The sequence below is a fragment of the Podarcis erhardii genome (genome assembly GCF_964252035.2).
Source record: "Podarcis erhardii genome assembly, chromosome: 17".
Lineage (NCBI taxonomy): Eukaryota > Metazoa > Chordata > Lepidosauria > Squamata > Lacertidae > Podarcis > Podarcis erhardii.
The window spans coordinates 8412960-8432346 of NC_138515.1; the positions used below are offsets into that span (position 1 = coordinate 8412960).

The 19387-nt window shown below is 44.5% G+C and overlaps 2 protein-coding genes across 5 annotated transcripts in view; one reads left to right on the forward strand and one right to left on the reverse strand.

The window, feature by feature from the left end:
• Nucleotides 1–2095, forward strand: part of RAB3D (RAB3D, member RAS oncogene family) — a 37819-nt gene extending 35724 nt beyond the window's left edge. For both annotated transcript variants that reach the window (XM_081845631.1, XM_081845632.1), the window contains exons 4-5: nt 237–361; nt 1390–2095. In XM_081845631.1, the coding sequence (XP_081701757.1) occupies nt 237–361; nt 1390–1613 (349 nt within the window). In that variant the 3' untranslated portion in view covers nt 1614–2095. The remainder of the gene's footprint in view (nt 1–236; nt 362–1389) is intronic.
• A 13021-nt stretch (nt 2096–15116) lies between these two features.
• Nucleotides 15117–19387, reverse strand: part of TSPAN16 (tetraspanin 16) — a 33871-nt gene continuing 29600 nt past the window's right edge. Inside the window, exons 6-8 of one of the 3 annotated variants that reach the window (XM_081845590.1) lie at nt 19244–19381; nt 17498–17581; nt 15117–15386 (exon numbers count right to left, since the gene is read on the reverse strand). In XM_081845590.1, coding sequence (XP_081701716.1) covers nt 15330–15386; nt 17498–17581; nt 19244–19381 — 279 coding nt within the window. In that variant the 3' untranslated portion in view covers nt 15117–15329. The remainder of the gene's footprint in view (nt 15387–17497; nt 17582–19243; nt 19382–19387) is intronic. The other 2 variants (XM_081845589.1, XM_081845588.1) reach the window with 2 other exon arrangements.

Consider the following 19387-nt stretch of genomic DNA (forward strand, 5'->3'; position numbering starts at 1 on the left):
ACTATTATTTTGCACAAGATTGACGTAGTGAAGGGCAGCGGTGCTGTTGTGTGATTTTAGAGTTGGGTGGTTTCATTTATTTATTTCACAAAATTTAGAGTGGCTGGAAAAACCAGCCATAAATAATAAATGATGATGATGATGATAATGATACTTGACCATAAAGAAACAAACTCAAAGCGTTTCACAAAAAAAGAATTACAAGATCAAAAATGCCTTCTCTGTCCCCCTTGTAGGGCAACTCAGATCAAGACTTACTCATGGGACAATGCGCAAGTGATTCTAGTCGGGAACAAGTGTGACCTGGAGGATGACCGAGTGATACCCACTGAGGACGGCAAGAGGCTGGCGGATGAGCTAGGTGTGTCCTGACCTCCTATCTACACAGCTCCAGATTAGATCGGACCCCTGCCTCAACACCCCACCCCTCAAAGCATTTCGTCACGCAGCACATAGTGAACCACTCGCACAGGAGGCAGGGACGGCCAACAACTTGGAACGGCTTAAAGAGATGGTTAGGCAAATTCATGGAAGCTAAAGCCAGAGGCAGAGCTAGCTGCTCTGGCACCCAGAGCGGTGCGCAATGCTGTTCACCAGGGGCGGGGCTTGCCACCCGTGGGAACGGGGCGAGCGTCCCGGGGGGCAGGGCAGTGATGTCCCTGTCAGGAGTTCAGCCTACACTCGAGTAGGACCCTGGCAGAGACACATGCCCAACTGGCATGTTCCCTCCCTCCTGGTCGATCGTTGGGGAGCTTCAAAAGCTTTCTTCAGCCCAAACATCACAGCGACCGATGCCAACCGACATCGGCACACTTAGGGATCTGCAGAGTCTTCATAGCTTGCGTGGCAGAACCCCAGCAACTCTGCATTTTGGCTAATCTACTTTATTTACATATAAACACACACAGAGCACTGCAACATGGCTCCCTCTCTCTCTCTAGCATCAGACAGCAAAGTGAAAAGGGACAAAGGATAATAGTCCCACTTCGCGGAACACAGTAACACAAACTTCCTGTCTCCATAACTTCCCACTCTGTGGAGTCAAAACATATACCGTCATGTGAAAGACAACAATCCCATGACTACAACCATGGAGCAGGAATTCTAACAGTCCCCCCCCCCCTCGCTCAGGGATGACACCCAGCCCCCCCCCTTCCTCCACCAGTGGCTAAGGCTACTAGCCATGCTTCTGAAAACCAGTTTTTGGAAACTGCAGGAAGGAAGAGTTGCTCGCAAGGTCCTGCCTTTGGGTTTCCCGCAGGCATTTGGTTGGCCACTGTGAGTACACGATTAGATGGGCCATGGGCCTGATCCCGCGGGGCTCTTAGTTTCTGTGCTCCTCTGGCCCCCTCTTCTTCTTTTTTACAAAATGCTTTTCCCCCTTCACAGGTTTTGAATTCTTTGAGGCCAGTGCAAAGGACAACATCAACGTCAAGCAAGTCTTTGAGCGCTTGGTGGACATAATCTGCGAGAAGATGAACGAGAGCCTGGACGCCAGCCCTGGCATAGCCAGCAACAACCACAAAAACACTGCCCTGAATGAGACCCCGCCTGCACAGTCCCAGCAGCTGCTCTTGCTAGAAAGGACTGTGCCCACCCCTTGGACCCTGTAGCAATTCATTGTCGTACATAGAGAGGAAGGCTCAGCAGCTGTGCACCTCTTCACCTGACCTCTGGTTGGCTGATCTGCCCTGTTTGCCTCTGGCTGTACCTGTTTTGCCTCTGACAGCATGTGCCAGCTGCCCAGTCCCCCTCTGCCCCCCACCCCCCACCCCATAGCATGATTGGCATTTTCTAGCAGAGGAGCATGATTGCCGGTTCTCTCTGCCCTTCTCTCTCTCTCTGACACTCCCTCCTTCCAGTATACAACCTAGCTTTGCATCCTGGGTGATGCTGACCCACCTCCAGAACAGTGGAGAACTTCCCCCAACTTCTTTTCAAGTCTCCAGCCAAACTCCAACCGTTTACATACATTACCAGCCAAACCTGCCTGTATCGCTGAAGAGATTGGGAGGCCAGTTCTCTTTTTGCCAACTTCAGCAGCCTTTTGCCAACTTCTCCGCTATTTAAAAAAATAAACCCAGTGGCAGTTTGATGACGGGTATCCGCATTCCCTGAGCTTTTAAGGGAGGGAGAAATACAACTTGAAGGGCTGTCACAGTGGGGTGATGGAGAAGCCTGTTCCTTTTTTTATTTTGGTTTTTCCAGAATTTCAATGCATACATGCATATTCTACATATTTCCAGTTACAGATAGGTAGCCGTGTTGGTCTGCCATAGTCAAAACAAAAAATTCCTTCCAGTAGCACCTTAAAGACCAACTAAGTTAGTTCTAGGTGTGAGCTTTCGTGTGCATGCACACTTCTTCAGATACACACTGTCTTTAAGGTGCTACTGGAAGGAATTTTTGTTTCTACATATTTCCCTTCATCTGTTCCCCTTAGACTTCCCATTCCACACTTCCTGTTTTTCCATTTTATGCTGCATATCCTCAGACAAGAAATTACCACCCATTATTGTTCTATTCATTAACCTAGTTGGGGGGGGGGGCTGTTCCTTTCAGGGTGGTTCATAGGAGAATGGATGATTGATTGATTGATTGATTGATTTTACCAACAACCAAAACACAAACAGTGAAAACAAACAGTGAAAACCCCCAGGCAGCTGATACATTGGGTATACATAATCAATAATAACATAATCAAATCAACCATATGTACAATTCTATATACCTTAACACTCCTCCCTCCACAAGGTTTATTTAACTTTTTAACATTTTAATTGCCCCATTTTAATTGCTGCTTGGATAAAAGACAAACAAACCTGTTTTTATCCCCACCTGTGGGTACACACAAGGAATAAGATACGTCATTGAAATTCTACTCACTATTGATCCAGAGTAGATTCCAATGTATAATTAGCAAAGTAAAAACTTAAACACAATGCAGGATTCCCAAAAAATAGACCAGAGGCAATTGTATTTCATCCAGCAGAGCTTTACTGCTACTGAAGGCAAATGAGCATAATGGTCGCAAATCCAATACATTCAAGGTTGGCACTGTCCATAAGAAATCAGTTGCAGCAGACTTAACTTAAACTTACAATGAATCATAATAAGACTAAACATTAACACTATGTGCAGAACACCACACCAGAAGGAAAAGAGATAGAAAGAGAAAGTGATAAGAGAACCAGTTTAAGCCAGCTGTACTCAGCTTCTCTGAAGGAATAACCCAAACACCAGGAACCTTCTGCTTGTTTCTTTCACACAGAGAAGCTTCCAGAACCCTCTTGAATTAAGTAGAATAGGAAAGATCTCTACACACCAGATCAAGGAACTTTCTGCACTAGCAAATGCAAACTGACAAGATATTGGCAGGGAGGCAGTTTGACATTGTGCTGCTTCTTCCCCTGCATCCTTCCAAATTAATGTATGCAGAGGACATCTCCAAGCCTTGCTGATTTCTCAGTGCTGGCTTGCTATGGAGGCATTCCTTTTCCTTTTCCAAGGAATATAAAGGTAAAGAGACCCCTGACCATTAGGTCCAGTCGTGACCAACTCTGGGGTTGCGGAGCTCATCTCGCTTTATTGGCCGAGGGAGCCGGCGTACAGCTTCCAGGTCATGTGGCCAGCATGACTAAGCTGCTTCTGCGAACCAGAGCAGTGCACGGAAACACCATTTACCTTCCTGCTGGAGCGTTACCTATTTATCTACTTACAGTTTGACATGCTTTCGAACTGCTAGGTTGGCAGGAGCAGGGACCGAGCAACGGGAGCTCACCCCATCGAGGGGATTTGAACTGTCGAACTTCTGATCGGCAAGTCCTAGGCTCTGTGGTTTAACCCACAGCGCCACCGGCGTCCCTCTGATTATTATTATGATGCATTTATTTATATCCTGCCTTTTTCCCTGGCAGGGGCTCAAGGCAGCTTAAAAACAGGACGGCACCAGCCCTTTCATTGAAAGTAGTCAGTTCCCCAAAGCCTGTTGGAACAAGAAGGTCTTCCTTCATCTGTTGGTGGAAGGACAACTTCTTTAGGGAGGGAGTACCAGAATCTAGGAGCAGCCGCCACCAAGAAGGCTCTCTCCCGCATCCCCACCAACGGTGGTGGGACTGGGAGAAGGGCCTCCCTCGAATATCTCAGCACTCAGGCAGGTTTGTATGAGGGAATACAATCTTTCTGATAGTCTAGCCCAGGGGTCAGCAACCTTTTTCAGCCGTGGGCTGGTCCACCATCCCTCAGACCATGTCATGGGCTGGACTATATTTTGAAGAAAAAAATATAAACAAATTCCTATGCCCCCCCAATAACCTAGGGATGCATTTTAAATAAAAGCACACATTCCACTCATGTAAACACCAGGCAGTCCCCAAAAATAACCCAGAGGTTCATTTTAAATAAAAGGACACATTCTACTCATGTAAAAACACGCTGATTCCCAGAGCATCCGCGGGCCGGATTTAGAAGGTGATTGGGCTGGATCTGGCCCCCGGGCCTTAGGTTGCCTACCCCTGGTCTAGCCCTAAGCTGTATGGGGCAGCAAGGGATTCTGTGAACTAGAGGGAGACAGAAACTTCACCCACTGCATGAGGGCTGGTGCCTATTGGGAACTGAGGGGTAGAATACAGGGAGGAGAGTAGGAAGCGTCAGAGCCAAATAATGTTAATTGCTTCGGCATCCTTCTTCCTGCTGACTTCTACAAGGACTGTTGCGATGCGTCCAAGGGAACGGGGGCAATTGGCAAACCCACCAGCTGGCTCCAGCCCACCAGCCGGCAGCTGGTCGAACTCCTGTCCTCAGTTCTGCATCAAAACTGCGACTCAGAGCTTCAGAAGCCTTTCAGAAGCTGAGCACACAAGCCAGCAGAGATAACAAACTCTTCACGACGGAAGGGTGGACAGAGGCATATGTAAGGCATATTTACAAGCAGTTTATTCAGCATAGATCAGGACAAAGAAAACATGTCTCCTCTCCTTCATGTCCAAGAGCAAGAAACAGCATTAGGCAAAAGCTATACACAAAATGGAAATTCCCAGCAAGCTGTGCTGGAACGTAAACAGACATGTGACATACAACAGCTCCACACATCTGTTTAGGTGGAACGGAACATCATTATCCTAACAAGGATAGCAAAAGAGAAGGAAGCTAATGGACTGTAACACCCCATGGTAAGGAAGAGGGCAGGCAGGTGGGGACCGGAGGAGAGGCAGTGCCCCATTGGCTCTATCAGACCAACCTGCGCTGCTCAAGGACCTTGGTGTGAGGATGGTCACACAAAAGGTGGGCTTCCTAGATCTACTGGGGATGGAGAAGGTAACTGAGGAAGCCACATTTCTAAAGCAGGACAGATCAAATGCTACTAAAAATGGTTTCAAATACAATTTCTGTAGGTTTATCATCACAGTCCCCTTCCTGGGCAAAGCAGTCAGACCCACGAGGGAGCCAAATAGGAAACAGACATGTGTCAATCTCAGTAAGGAACCCTGTCAAGAAGACAGGCATTTAGGATTCCTCCTTTTCTTTCTTGGTGTTCTTCAGAAGTTCAAAAGATCTAACCCTGCAAGTTTGTTATCAATAAAGCTGGTTTGGTATAGGTCTCCCCATGAATTTATGTAGCAGAGAGCCAAACCCTGCATGACTGAGAACCCTGTTTTCAAATGTGTGCACAATTCCTTCATCCCCTCTGATCAGATAAGCTGTATATGTCCCTCCTGGGTAATTGCTTCTGCTTTCACCTCCCTCCAGAAAACAAAGGAAGACTGTCTGGGCTCACTGCAGTGACAGGAGTTTCAAATCAGCTTATTATGTGTATGGAATGTCTGCTAGAAACATCTCGTCAGCTTAAATACAGGCTTTCCACTAAGTAACCAAACAAGTTTAAGTCTATCTCTCCCCACACACCCCTCTCCCTCTCCCTCTCCCTCTCCCTCTCCCTCTGTGTGTGTGTGTGAGAGAGAGAGCAATAGAAGATAAAAGACATATTCACTATTCTTAAGCACAGTAAATTGATTGTCAACCAGCCAGGATCAACACTCAGGAAGGAATCATGTGAGGTGTTGGTGCACAATGTTACGGATGATGGCCCACAGGTAATAGAAAGGGCAAGCAAGTTAAACTGTGCCTACAGGTTCCAGATTTTGTGAGCTGAAGAGCTCTTGTGGTTTTTGAAAAAGGTTTTGCTGCAAAAGTCAGCCCTCTGCTGTCGGAGACACACTTAAGGTGCCTACAGACATTTTAAAAAGAGTCACATGGCCTTTTCTCCAATGAGGCGATCACTCCAGAATGCAAAAGACTGACAAATAAGCAGATCAAACAATAATCCCATCAGTTAGAAATTATCCACACTTACCTTTTGTAAGGCAAAGGTCTGCACTTTAAACTTCTGTGTCCAAGTGCTGGTTTTGTTTGTTTTTGGTTTTTGCCCTATAGCTTTGCCTGTGAAAACCCACTCTTTAAAGCTGAATTGGAGAAAATGGCAATCTGCAGAAAACCCAAATTGCTATTTGTTGTGCTTCAGCTTTAAAGAGCCTAGAAAGACCAAGGCAAAAGGTAAGGGGAGATAAGCCCTCCCCTCACCCCAGGCAACCTGTCCTGAAGAATGCTGAAGAAGCTCTCTTGAGATGTTCTAGTACAGAGGGATGAGGCTACCAGTGTTATGCCCCCTACCTGCACATTAATTTTGGGTGGAATGAACATCTAGATTATTTCATCCGAAAGCAGGGTCCACAGCAAGTATATGCCTTCACCTTCAGATGAAGCTGATCTAATCAGCACCATTTGACATTATTTACTGACTTTTTGCAAGATATCCATGTTGTCCAGCTTCTGGAAACTTTTCATTTGAATACCTAAGGATAGATGCTTACAATATTGGTAGGGCAGGGATGGGGAACCTGCAGCTCACCAGATGTTTCTACAACTTGCATAATCCCTGATCACTGGCCATGCTGACCAGGACTCATGGGAGTTGCAATCTAACAACATCTGGAAGGTCACAAGTTTGCCATCCCTGTCATTGGACCTTAAGTGGCAGGTCAAAAACCCCATCTGGCCAATCGGGCACTGTGAAGGATTTGCTTAATTTATGCAAATAGGTTTTGAGTGGAGGACCCAAACCACACATCATTTAAAGGGCTCGGTGGAGATGCAGGGCTGAGTACTTCCTATTCTTCCATGCAATTTCCAAACAGGGACTAAGGAGCTTTGAAAATAGGGGATGTTGTTCAATAATAATAATAATAATAATAATAATAATAATAATAATAATAATAATAATAATTTATTATTTATACCCCGCTCATCTGGCTGAGTTTCCCCAGCCACTCTGGGTGGCTCCCAATCAAATGTTAAAAACAGTACAGCATTAAATATTAAAAACTTCCCTGAACAGGGCTGCCTTCAGATGTCTTTTAAAGATAGGTGCTACAACCTACACACATCCAAATATCTATGTGCCAAACATGGATTTTTAGAGTTAATCATCTTCAGTCATAATTGTATTTTTGTTAATCAAGAGCTGAAATGAGTGAAATACAGGGTGACTTTCTCAATGGGTTTTGTTATGCGAATTCTACAGTGTGCATCAAGGCCACATATCATGTTTTGGAAACCCTTTAAAAAAAACACTAGGCTGAGTCAGATGACCTTGATCTAGGAATGTACTGAAGGTCTCGCCATGCCAAGAACAACACATGGCCCCAAATCACTCCAAAGGCAGCTAATGTTCATAACTCCACATTAACAAAGTGGTTGTGTAAGGTCTGGAGACACACAGGCTGGCTGGGTTGACTAAAGGATGCTTTATATTTATCGACTGAATTATGGATCAGACACTTTGCTACATTAAAACTTCCTTTAAAAAAATGAGCTGCAGATATGAATAATAGCTCATTAATCTTTAAAGCTAAAAATATAGCATAATGAATAACCAATCAACTAATAATAGCAACAATAAAGGCATTTGCAGCAGCGGGCATGGAACCAAAGTCTGTAAAACATATGTGATCAGAGAAAGCACTCTACCTGTCAATGGAAGCCTCCTAGATATTGCCGGGTAGAAGTTATTGCAGCTATTGCACTGCTTTAACTCTGTAAATTAGATGACTCAGGACAAGGCCACAGACATACATTAATGTATTGTTACACACCAGCCCGATCTCTGAGCGGTGCAAGATTCCAGGGGTCCAGGCACTTACCCTGGGTTTGTGTTTCCTTTGGAAATGAGACACAACGGATGCTGTGGTGACTTTATGATAGATGGTTTATTTCAGGGGTCCTCAAACTTTTTCAGCAGGGGGCCGGTTCACTGTCCCTCAGACTTTGTGGGGGGCCGGACTATATTTTGAAAAGAAAAAAAATGAACGAGGGACGATGAGCGGCGCGTGAAAGGGCTCCGGAGAGGGGCTGGCACCAACAAAGCCCAGCCCCCTTCCTCCTCTAGGCAGGGCAGGGAGAAGCCAGGAGGAGGGAGGGAAGAGGCGCCACCACTGCCGTGTGAGGGAGAAGGAGGGAGAGGGAAAGAGCTCGAGCGCTGACGATCCACGCACTGGTGATCCACGCAGTGATTCCCGGACTGTCTGTGGGCTGGATTTAGAAGGCAATTGGGCCTGATCTGGCCCGCAGGCCTTAGTTTGCCGACCCATGGTTTATATATAACTTGAGCCTAGATGGAGAATCCCAACATTGCACCCTGAGGGTCCTTTGCTTCTCGCATAGGTGCAGCAGGCTTGGGTCTGCCAACAGAGAAATCAGTCATGCTGTCTGTGTCTTCATTACAGCCTGTCTCAGCAAGCCCATGTGGTGTTCCAGCCCCTTTCTCCATCTTGCAAAACTAGCACTTCCTCCCCTGTTCTTCCTGATGGCTCCTCTGCCAGGTAATTTCTGCCAGGAAATTTCCTGGATATGGAAAAAGTGGTTTAAACTCCTGTCCCTACTGGACCTAAGGATGCAGGGGTCAGCAAACTTTTTCAGCAGGGGGCCGGCCCACTGTCCCTCAGACGTTGTGGGGGGCTGGACTATATTTGGGGGGGGGATGAATGAATTCCTATGCCCCACAAATAACCCAGAGATAATTTTAAATAAAAGGACAGATTCTACTCACGTAAAAACACCCGGCAGGTCCCACAAATAACCCAGAGTTGCATTTTAAATAAAAAGACACATTCTACTCATGTAAAAACACAATGATTCCCGGACCGTTTGCGGGCCAGATTTAGAAGGCGATTGGGCCGCATCCGGCCCCCGGGCCTTAGTTTGCCTACCCATGAATTTTAGGGGGTTGCTTAAATTCTAACTCTTTACTGAATCCTGAATTTTTTTAGGGGTGTCTTGCCCCCCACAAACTTATAACAGCATATTTAGCAAGAGACAAAGGTATTCAGGGCTCTGGCAGTTTCTCAGAGCAACCAGGACTCAGAATCAATCTCAAGAGCTGACTGGGAGTCAGTGCAGACAGTTTGTTTTCTGCAGCCCCCACTGGCCTTGAGCATTTTGCACTAGCTGAAACGTCTGCCTGCACTGTCTTCAAGGACAGCCCCACATAAAGTACATTGTAGTAGTCCAGTTAGATTACGACTGCATGGGGAACTGCAGCCAAACCCCAATTATAAAAGTAAACAATGACTGTACAGTGCTGACTACCAAATCAGCCCATTTTATGTGATTGTGTGGAGGCTGCTAGTAGCCAAGGTATGTGGAGAAATAAGGGAAGTGGTAGACTGAGATATCCCATGTTTTAGATAATTAAGGAAGAATCAGGTTAATCACAGCCCTGGGCCCAGTTTGAAGGCTTAAAAGGACTTGTGCTATAATTATTCAAGCTGAGAAATAGATCTGTCTTTTCTAAGTGCTTTATTTCAACTAACTTTGTGGCTAAAGCTGTTCCCTGCAGGTGGAAACATTAACCAAAGATCCATTTTTTTAATGTTGGCTTTTGATTTTATCTTGGCATTCTGCTGTTGCATTGTTTTATTATGACATCTAGTGCTTTTTTTCTGGGGGGACGCAAGGGGACGCCCCTAAACATTTTGTGACTCTATAAGTTTGGCCTCATTGAGGGGCAGCATTTCAATATGAGTACGAAAATGAGAGTACAGTCATACCTCGGATTACAGACCCTTCAAGTTGCGTGTTTTCGGGTTGCACAGTGCGCCGAACCTGGAATTACCGGAACGGGTTACTTCCGGGTTTCGGCGCACGCGCAGAAGCACAAAATTGCACTTTGCACATGCGCAGAAGCGCCAAATCACGACCTGCATGTGTGCAGACACGGTGCTGTGGGTTGCGAACGTGCCTCCCACGCGGATCACGTTCACAACCCAAGCGTCCACTGTACCCCTAAACATTTTTTTAACAAAAAAAAGCATTGATTACATTTGTATTATTGTAATTTAATTGTGTTCTGCTTTGGAAATCAATACGATTGAATACCAGGCTACAAATATAGCCTAAATGAATACAATTAATATATTAAACTGAACAGCGGCCAATGAGGCTCTTCTGGGTGCTTTGTTTCATACTAACCAAATATCAGGTCTGATGACATCAGCCATCTCTGTTCCTGAACAGGAAGTGCACCTTTCTTTTTTTTACTACAGGTGTTTGTTTTTCATTAAATATACATCATAAAAGCTTGGGCTGCACAGGAGCAAAGCTTTATTTGCTCAGTGGAAACACAGCTGTTCTGCAAATGCATTCACAGTGTTCTTGTCAGACAAATCATATTCTCCCAGACTGAACTCAGCGAAAACCACTTCGCAATCATCCCTAGGGCCCTTTTTCAACCAAAAAAATGTACTCTTTCTTTAAAAATTAGACAAATCTATAGTTTAACTGAATAAATGCAGTGTTTCAGAAGAAGGAAAAAATAAAGACAGGCTGCCTGAGGCCTGGAGAGATGGGCAGGATCAGGGGAGGGGAAGTCTGTCAATTTAGGGCTTATTTCAGTATCTCCTCTTTCCAAATTTCTAGTTTGCCTAATTTCTCTATTAAGTTGTGTGAGGGGAAAAAATGCGCTAGTATTCCTGTGCACTTCCAGGCACATTTTCCCTAAAATAATGCGCTCTTAGTGGTGCTTTCACATATGTATAATTTTTATTCACACTTTCCCACAATATACAATTTTTTTCTGTGTGTGTGTGTTTTTGCTTGGAGAATTGCACTGCAAAATCAGAAGTATGACTTTCCAAGATTATAACAATACCAAATCATAATACAATTGCTAATACCAATTGTTCATATACCAAATTATATAATTTAGGTGGCCTCCCATGTGCTAGAATTTATGGTTTGATGATTTTCTATTTGGGTTGGCAAAATGGTGGAGAGATGGGAACCGGGATGTACCAATAAGAAGATAAATGAGCAGTTATACTTCCAATTAAATTCCAAGTACTTTTAGCATTATTCAGCATGTGCCTGTACTTTAGTCCTAATTAAGTTCTATTTAACAGGAGAACCTGTTTCTTAATGGCGGCGTAGGAGGGTTTTTGGCAGGTGAAGTGCTTTTGCACTCAGAGCCTCCCTGCCTCACGCATTCCATGCCGGAGCGAGAGCCAGGTACTGAGATGAACAGCGAGTGAAGCCCACATCCCTGGGGGGGACTTTTAAGGATAATTACCCTCAATCATCCTTGTTTTTCCTTTGCCAATGATCTTCCACTATCATGGGAGCTGCCTCCATTAGGACAGACCAGAACCAGAAGCCAAACAATGGCACTTCTAATACAGTCTCATAATGTGTCAAAGCCAACCAAGCTTCCCTGCTTGCCATGCCAAGGTTGTTTGGGTCAAACAGAACAAAATAATCCCCTGGGGCAGGGACCACAGAAGAGGGCCTGGCTTGAAACAACGAGGGAGTGATGGAAGCATGATGTTGGATGTTCTTGTCCTCTGTAGTGCTCTAAGGATCTTGCTTGGATTGATCAAGGGAAAGTACTTGATTGTACTTTGATAGACATGGTGGTTATTCCTCTCTGATTGGTACATCCCGGTTCCCATCTCTCCACCATTTTGCAAACCCAAGTAGAGCTTTTTGCCCAAGATTGAAAGCCAGACTTGTATGTTACATTCCCTCCATCAACATAAATTTTACTCAAAGAAGGTAGAACTAGACACCTGGTACCTCAACACATCAGGGAAGTTCTGGATTGCGATCATTAAGGGAAATGACGGTTATTATTTATTACACTATAATAAAAACACTTTTTTTTTACTTTGTTATGTGGAAAAATGAAGTCATATAATACATACAGATTAGCTTCCCTCCTATCAATGAGCAGGAGCCTTCACTAATTAAACATTTCAACAAAGTATACTGAAGTTCTCATATGAAAATTATTATTTGTTAAATTTGTATGCTACCCTTCAATTGACAGCTGGTTAATCAGCTAAGCATACTTTAATAAGCTGACATCCTTAAATAACTAATTTCTGTACTTTCAACAGATATTGCCTGAAACAATCTCAGTTTATTAAATTTGAGATGGAATTACAAACTATGGGAATGAAATACATTTTGGCAATCTGGGAAGGGCCTGGGAGCAGAGGCAGGCAGGCATGGAGGAGAAAAAGTCCACAGAAAATGCTCTGCCCAAAGGGCATATGCAGCCTCAAACAGATTGCATAGCTCCCTTCCCTCCCTGAAATCACAGGAACTTTGCAGTGGCACTTGTGCATCTGTCATGAATGAGCCAACCCCCAGGGAAGGTTTGCAGCCAGCCCTCAGGGAAGGGTTGCTGCCAATTGAAGGAAGCAGCCAGGAACAGAGAGGGTTAACTGCCATGCAGGGTGAGCATCGTCCCCCGCCCCTTGGAATGCAGGCTGATAAGGCAATGGCAGGGAGCCAGCTAGAACACAGTCAAAGCTCCCTGGAACCACACACAGGTGGGGAAGAGTTAAGAGACAGCCTCTCGGAGAATGGGGAAGAGGAGGGAGCTGATCCCCTCTCTCCGAGGTCTCGGCGAATGAGAGAGCTCCAAGATAGGAAAAGAAGTACGAAGAGAAAGTTCAGTTGCTTCTGGTCTCGCTGGAAGCAGCTTTCAGAAGGGTCATCATGATTAATGAGAATGGCAGCATGTTAGAGCCATCTGGAGAACTCTGTTTTTGCCATAAATCTTCCTTTTTAATTAACCACGCTTGCTGAGTTATCAAGTCGAAAACTGGCAGCGTCCCTGGGCTGTTGGGAGGAAGGCACATGATGATGATTGTCCCTTTGTCCCTTCCATCTTCCCCATCACCATCCTGCTCCCCTCAGCCTGCCGCACATCTGAGAGTAGGGCAAGTGTGTGCACTGATCAGCTGGGGACTGGGAAGAAGGGATTTGCTGAGGTCCCATCTTGCCCCTCCCCACTGCCCAGCTGATTGGGCAGCAAGCGCTCCAGCTGGAGAACAGCCTTTACCAAAGGTGTCATGGGCTTTGAAGACGCTAAAACTCAGGACGAAAGGGAGAAACGTGCTGAGAGGAAGGCACGTTTGGCAAACCCTCACCATGATCAACTCCTGCCGGGAAACCTATGTCCCCACTGTGGAAGGACGTGTGGATCCAGAACTGACCTCCACAGTCACTTATGGACTCACTGTTAAAACTGTGTTCATGGAAGGCAATCTTACTTGGCTGATGGGAAGTTTTGCTCTAAGCTGAAGTGTTCCTTCCTCACCCACCCTAGAATGTTTAGTTCACATTGAGTTCATGAAACATCGTATCCTGACCTGTTCTCAATGCATGGTTAACCACATCTACGGAATGCGATAGTTATGTTCTTTTAAGTCTTGTTATATCAATCATTAGTAATAGTTTAAGTCCTGCTATATCAATCACTAGTAATAGTTTAATAAGGAGGTTTTCACGCCTGTCCAATTCTGTGTTCCCTTTCCCAACCTTTAATCTATTGATGATTAATGCCTATATGCAACCCTTGCATTGTATTTGTGTTAACCAATCAGCAACAAGCACATATGTGGCAATGCTGTAATATTCAATAAAAGGGACTCCCTGAGACATGCTCGGGAGATGCCTCCCAGATGACACTTGTCATTCGTCTGTCGTTTATTTCAACCCAACACTTGGCTAAAAATGATCACCAAAGAAGAGGAGCATTTTCAAGTGGTGTACTCCTCAAGTCTGTCCAGCGCCAAACAACTGGGCTGCAGAGAAGCATGAGAAGAGATCTCAGCAATCTCTTCATATGTCTTCTCCCCACCTAGCTGATGAGCATGCTGAAGATTGTATGTGTGTGTGTGTGTGTTCATAAAACAGTTGCTGGGGGGTGGGTTATATGTGTGTGTGTTTGCGTGCATATGTGGCCCCCAACTCACTGCCTCATCCTCATGTGGTCCTCAGGGCCATCAAAGTTGGTCCACCCCTGATTTAAGGTCCCATTACTGCACACAGTGGTACCTCAGGTTAAGAACTTAATTTGTTCTGGAGGTCCATTCTTAGCCTGATGCTGTTCTTAACCTGAGGTACCACTTTAGTTAATGGGGCCTCCTGCTGCTGCCGCGCCGCCACCACCGCACGATTTCTGTTCTCATCCTGAAGCAAAGTTCTTAACCTGAAGTACTACTTCTGGGTTAGCGGAGCCTGTAACCTGAAGCGTCTGTAACCTGAAGCGTCTGTAACCTGAGGTACCACTGTATAGTTTAAATCTCCCCTGCACTAAAACTGCACACCTGATCACCCTGCATACATGATAGCAGGCCTGTACAGATCAAAAGACAATTCAGCCTACATCGCAAATCAGAAAGCAAGAATGCAGGTTTGAGGTTTTCCACAATCAAGCGAGATACCCATTTTACAAAGTATAATAAAATTTTCATTCTCTATTACACCAGAGCCAAAGGACCTTAAAAATGAGACGTCTGCCCAAATTATAGCCTCACAAATGAGAGGCATTATTATGTTGAGGGACAGATTGCAGCCAAGCAAAAGAATTCAGGGAGGGTGCAGAATAGGGCTGGCCTGAGAGAGTCCCAAGGGAGAGATGGAGAGGCCTGGGAGGCCATATTTAGCCCACAGGCTGGATGTTCCCAACCCCTGATGTAAAGGCTCCCCTGGATTTCCCACAACGTAGGGCAAAGGAAGCACAAAACATATTTACATATTTTTTCAGGGTGTTTTTTAAAAGCAAGTACTGTTAAACTAGGGTTTAATGATCAGTGATGGATTAGTAGCTAATAATTATGAATGAGGATGAGGATCATGTCGCTCTTTTGATCCAGTAAAAGTGATTGCCGCATCTGCTCTTTGAATAAGGATGCTTGCGATGTCTCTTTCATGGCTGGTGCAGAAGCTGAGAGCTAGAGCCAGAGCGGTAGGTAGCCAATTTTGCTTCAGGCGTATGTACCAATCTGACAGTACAGGATCAAGGAGACAGCCAGGGCAGCCAGCTAGGGGGCAAAAGGATAGGTGAGGCAGCATTTTACACACAGGACCCTTCTGGAAGACATGGAACAATGCTGTTGGCCATTTTTACTATCTCGTCACGACGCTAGCATTTCCTGCAAACACATCAGTTGGGAACTGGGTTACAGCAGGAGAAGGTAATAGATTGCATAAAGTTCACATGGAAGTGATACTGTTTATATACACATCCTGCACCTTCTCGCAGAAGAGCCCACGGCAGTAAACTTGTCAGTACTAGAACATAGAATCATAGAATCATAGAGTTGGAAGAGACCACAAGGGCCATCGAGTCCAACCCCCTGCCAAGCAGGAAACACCATCAGAGCACTCCTGACATATGGTTGTCAAGCCTCTGCTTAAAGACCTCCAAAGAAGGAGACTCCACCACACGCCTTGAAAGCAAATTCCACTGTCGAACAGCTCTTACTGTCAGGAAGTTCTTCCTAATGTTTAGGTGAAATCTTCTTTCTTGTAGTTTGGATCCATTGCTCCGTGTCCGCTTCTCTGGAGCAGCAGAAAACAACCTTTCTCCCTCCTCTATGTGACATCCTTTTATATATTTGAACATGGCTATCATATCACCCCTTAACCTCCTCTTCTCCAGGCTAAACATGCCCAGCTCCCTTAGCCGTTCCTCATAAGGCATTGTTTCCAGGCCTTTGACCATTTTGGTTGCCCTCCTCTGGACACATTCCAGTTTGTCAGTGTCCTTCTTGAACTGTGGTGCCCAGAACTGGACACAGTACTCCAGGTGAGGTCTGACTAGAGTTAAAACTTCTAAAAATACAGTTAAAACTTCTAAAAATAGTTTAAAACTCCTAAAAGCTATCACCTCCTTTCAAACCAATATTTTCAGGGTTGCCATGGACATAACTTTCAACCATCAAATGTCTGGGTAAACAGGAGTGGTTTTAAAGTTCTTCTAAATGTTAGTACAGTGGTACCTTGGTTCTCAAACTAATCTGTTCCAGAAGTCCGTTCCAAAACCAAAGTGTTCCAAAACCAAGGCGCGCTTTCCCATAGAAAGTAATGCAAAACGGATTAATCCGTTCCAGACTTTTAAAAACAGCTCGTTACTGTCTAACGAGACAATTGATCCATAAAATGAAAGCAATAATCAATGTACTATACTATAAAAGAAATAAGACAGTATTGTGGATGATAAATTTTAAAATTATTATTTTTTCCTTATCTGTACTGATGATAGTCATTGTTTAGATGGGGGGCTTTTATCCATTTCCACAGTCACACAATCTATCAATCAGTAGCTGAACTGGGTTCCACACAGTCACAAAAACAAATTAACTGAAAAAAGCCTCAAAAACAAAAATGCAAAATAAATAGCAAAAACAAAAGCGCCAAACTTAATCCATTCCAGAAGTCTGTTTGACTTCCGAAATGTTTGAAAATGAAGGTGCAGCTTCTGATTGGTGTAGGTGCCGCAGAAACAATAGCCAACATTTGGGAACGAAGGCGTTTGAGAACCAAGGCATTTGAGAACCAAGGTACCACTGTAGTGAGGAAGACTGATGCACCTCACTAGAGGGCATACTAAAAACAGAGGACCATCACCTAGAAGGCCCTGTCCCAGGTCCCTGCCAACTGGGCAACTCCTATTGGCAGCATCACCAATGGGGCCTCATACAATCTACAGTCAGTCCAAGGTGGTTGATATGGGCGGGGGGGTACTGAGGTCCCAAACCATTTAGGGCCTTGAATGCTAGCAGTGCAGTAGCTCACTAGCAAGCAGTGTAGTACTCTAGGGGCAAGAGACATATAGTCCCATTGGACTATGTCTGATCTTTATTGAACATTTGTTCCGGTTTCTTTATGGGGTGGTTTTATGCCAACGAGCATCCATCCTGATTTGCTAATGGGATTGTTAAGCATCTTCCCATTAATCATTTGTTCATCCTACCCTTTTCAAGGCATTTCCCTGGCACTTTCCAAAACCACAAAAAGCTATTGTTTTGTTGACTTGTACAACAATGACTTTTAATCCACTTTAAACTGCACAAACCTAATGTTCTGGTATGCAAAATGCTGACATTCTAGAAGCACCTGCGGTGATCAAGCCATATATGTGTGAGCTTACCTCAAGGACCCCAATAGCTAGAGCCACCCCTCCAACAATTTTCCCATTGCGGCTCAGAAACACCTGGAATTCATTCAGGCAGCCCTGGAAGGAGACATAAATACATTATGTGAAATATACTCAGAGTCGAGAGTGGATTTCATGCTCTTTATTCAGCTCATAGTGGTGAGGAGGGAATGAAAGTTCCCTCAAAGTATTTGCTTTATATACATTATTTACACAATGGGCTGCACGTGATTGGCTAATTCCGGAATTCTCCTGTAGGCCAATCAGGTTGTGGATTCACTTCTATCTGGAGCCAGATTGGGTGGCTCCTGTTTACCAATCATACTGCTCCATTGTTCTAGGACCAATCAGACTGCTGCATTCTGAATCCTATTGTTCTAGGACCAATCAGACTGCTGCATTTTGGATCCTATTGTTCTAGGACCAATCAGACTGCTGCAGTTTGGATCCTATTCAACTCAGTACATAACATTATGCAAAAGAGGCTGCTTCAGAAATATGCTCACTACCACTGATACTTCCATATTAAGCTTACATATCTTGACTTTTAGTAATGCTATAGACACACCAGTTCTTGGATCAGGTTGCCAGCAGATGTAACTTCATGGATTTTTCTTAATAAGAAGAATAGGGCATAACAGGAAAAAACAGAGCCTTCTAAAAGGCTGCAACATTAATGGTAAAGTGTATTATTATTTGTCTGGTAGAAAAGAGTTGGGGGTTTTTTTTGGATGAGCTGATAGATTCTAATGACTTTGATTTACTTTAGTTTTGGTATGCCTAAGAAACTCGCTTTCTTTTTTTGTCTTTGTTAATATTCTGAAATTCAATAAAAACAATTTGGGGGGGAAAGATTTAAATTATATTGTTAACTACTTTTCTAACTATAAGAAATTCATTTTTATAAAAAGAATTATTACATGTCTTTAAAGGCACCATGTTTAGGAGCTCTGGAGCATAAAATATTGCTTTGAGGGTTAAATTGGCGGATTATATGAAGTTTGTATGTTTTTTTAAAAATTGGTTAATATATGTTGGCATATTGGCACAGACACCAAAGAAGCTAGTATGTTTCTTGTGCTCCCCTGACTTTGCCTCCCTTGCTCATCTGGGGAATAAATATCTCTTCAGTGTGTCTGTAACAGCATCCGTGGGGGATGTTGTATTTTTGCAATTATGTTGACTATCCATTCTGAATACTGCCAAATCATAATAACCTCTGGAACTCATTGCTACAAATAAACCAGTTCATTGGTTAGCAGCACTATCAGCACCATTCAGAAACATGTAAGCAGCCTCCACACTCTTCTCCCCCATTGTAACACATGGATGATTCCAACTTCAGCCAGATCAAAAAACTACTTTGGCCTCTAATCTTCTCTATCGACAGAAGAGAACTCCTACTATCATTTCTTACTTTCCAGATTAGTCGTAGTTGCAGTGGCGTAGCGTGGGTTGTCAGCACCCGGGGCAAGGCAAGTAATTTGCGCCCCCTAACCCGTGGATTTGCGCCCCCTAACCCTAACCCCCAGATGTTGCGGCCGGTGCGGCCGGCCCCCCCTGCACCCCCCACGCTACACTACTGCATAGTTGACCCAGAAGGTTCTGACTTGCCAGTTGTTTTTCCCTGCCACAAAGATTGATGGGGCTGAGTTTGCTTTAAGCTCCTTTTTTTAGGTGGCCCATGGCACACAATAACACAAATTAATGGAGTCTGTGATCTCTGGGAAGCCAAGTTACCTGTTTGTCATGGTCTACTTCGGATTCTTGGCACTCTTTGTTCTCTGAGCAGCAAAAGGAGGGGTATTTCTCAGTGTGTGCTTGATAGAAGTAGGAATTGTTAAAATCAGTGTAGTTGTTGAATCCACAGCATTTCAGCTACAA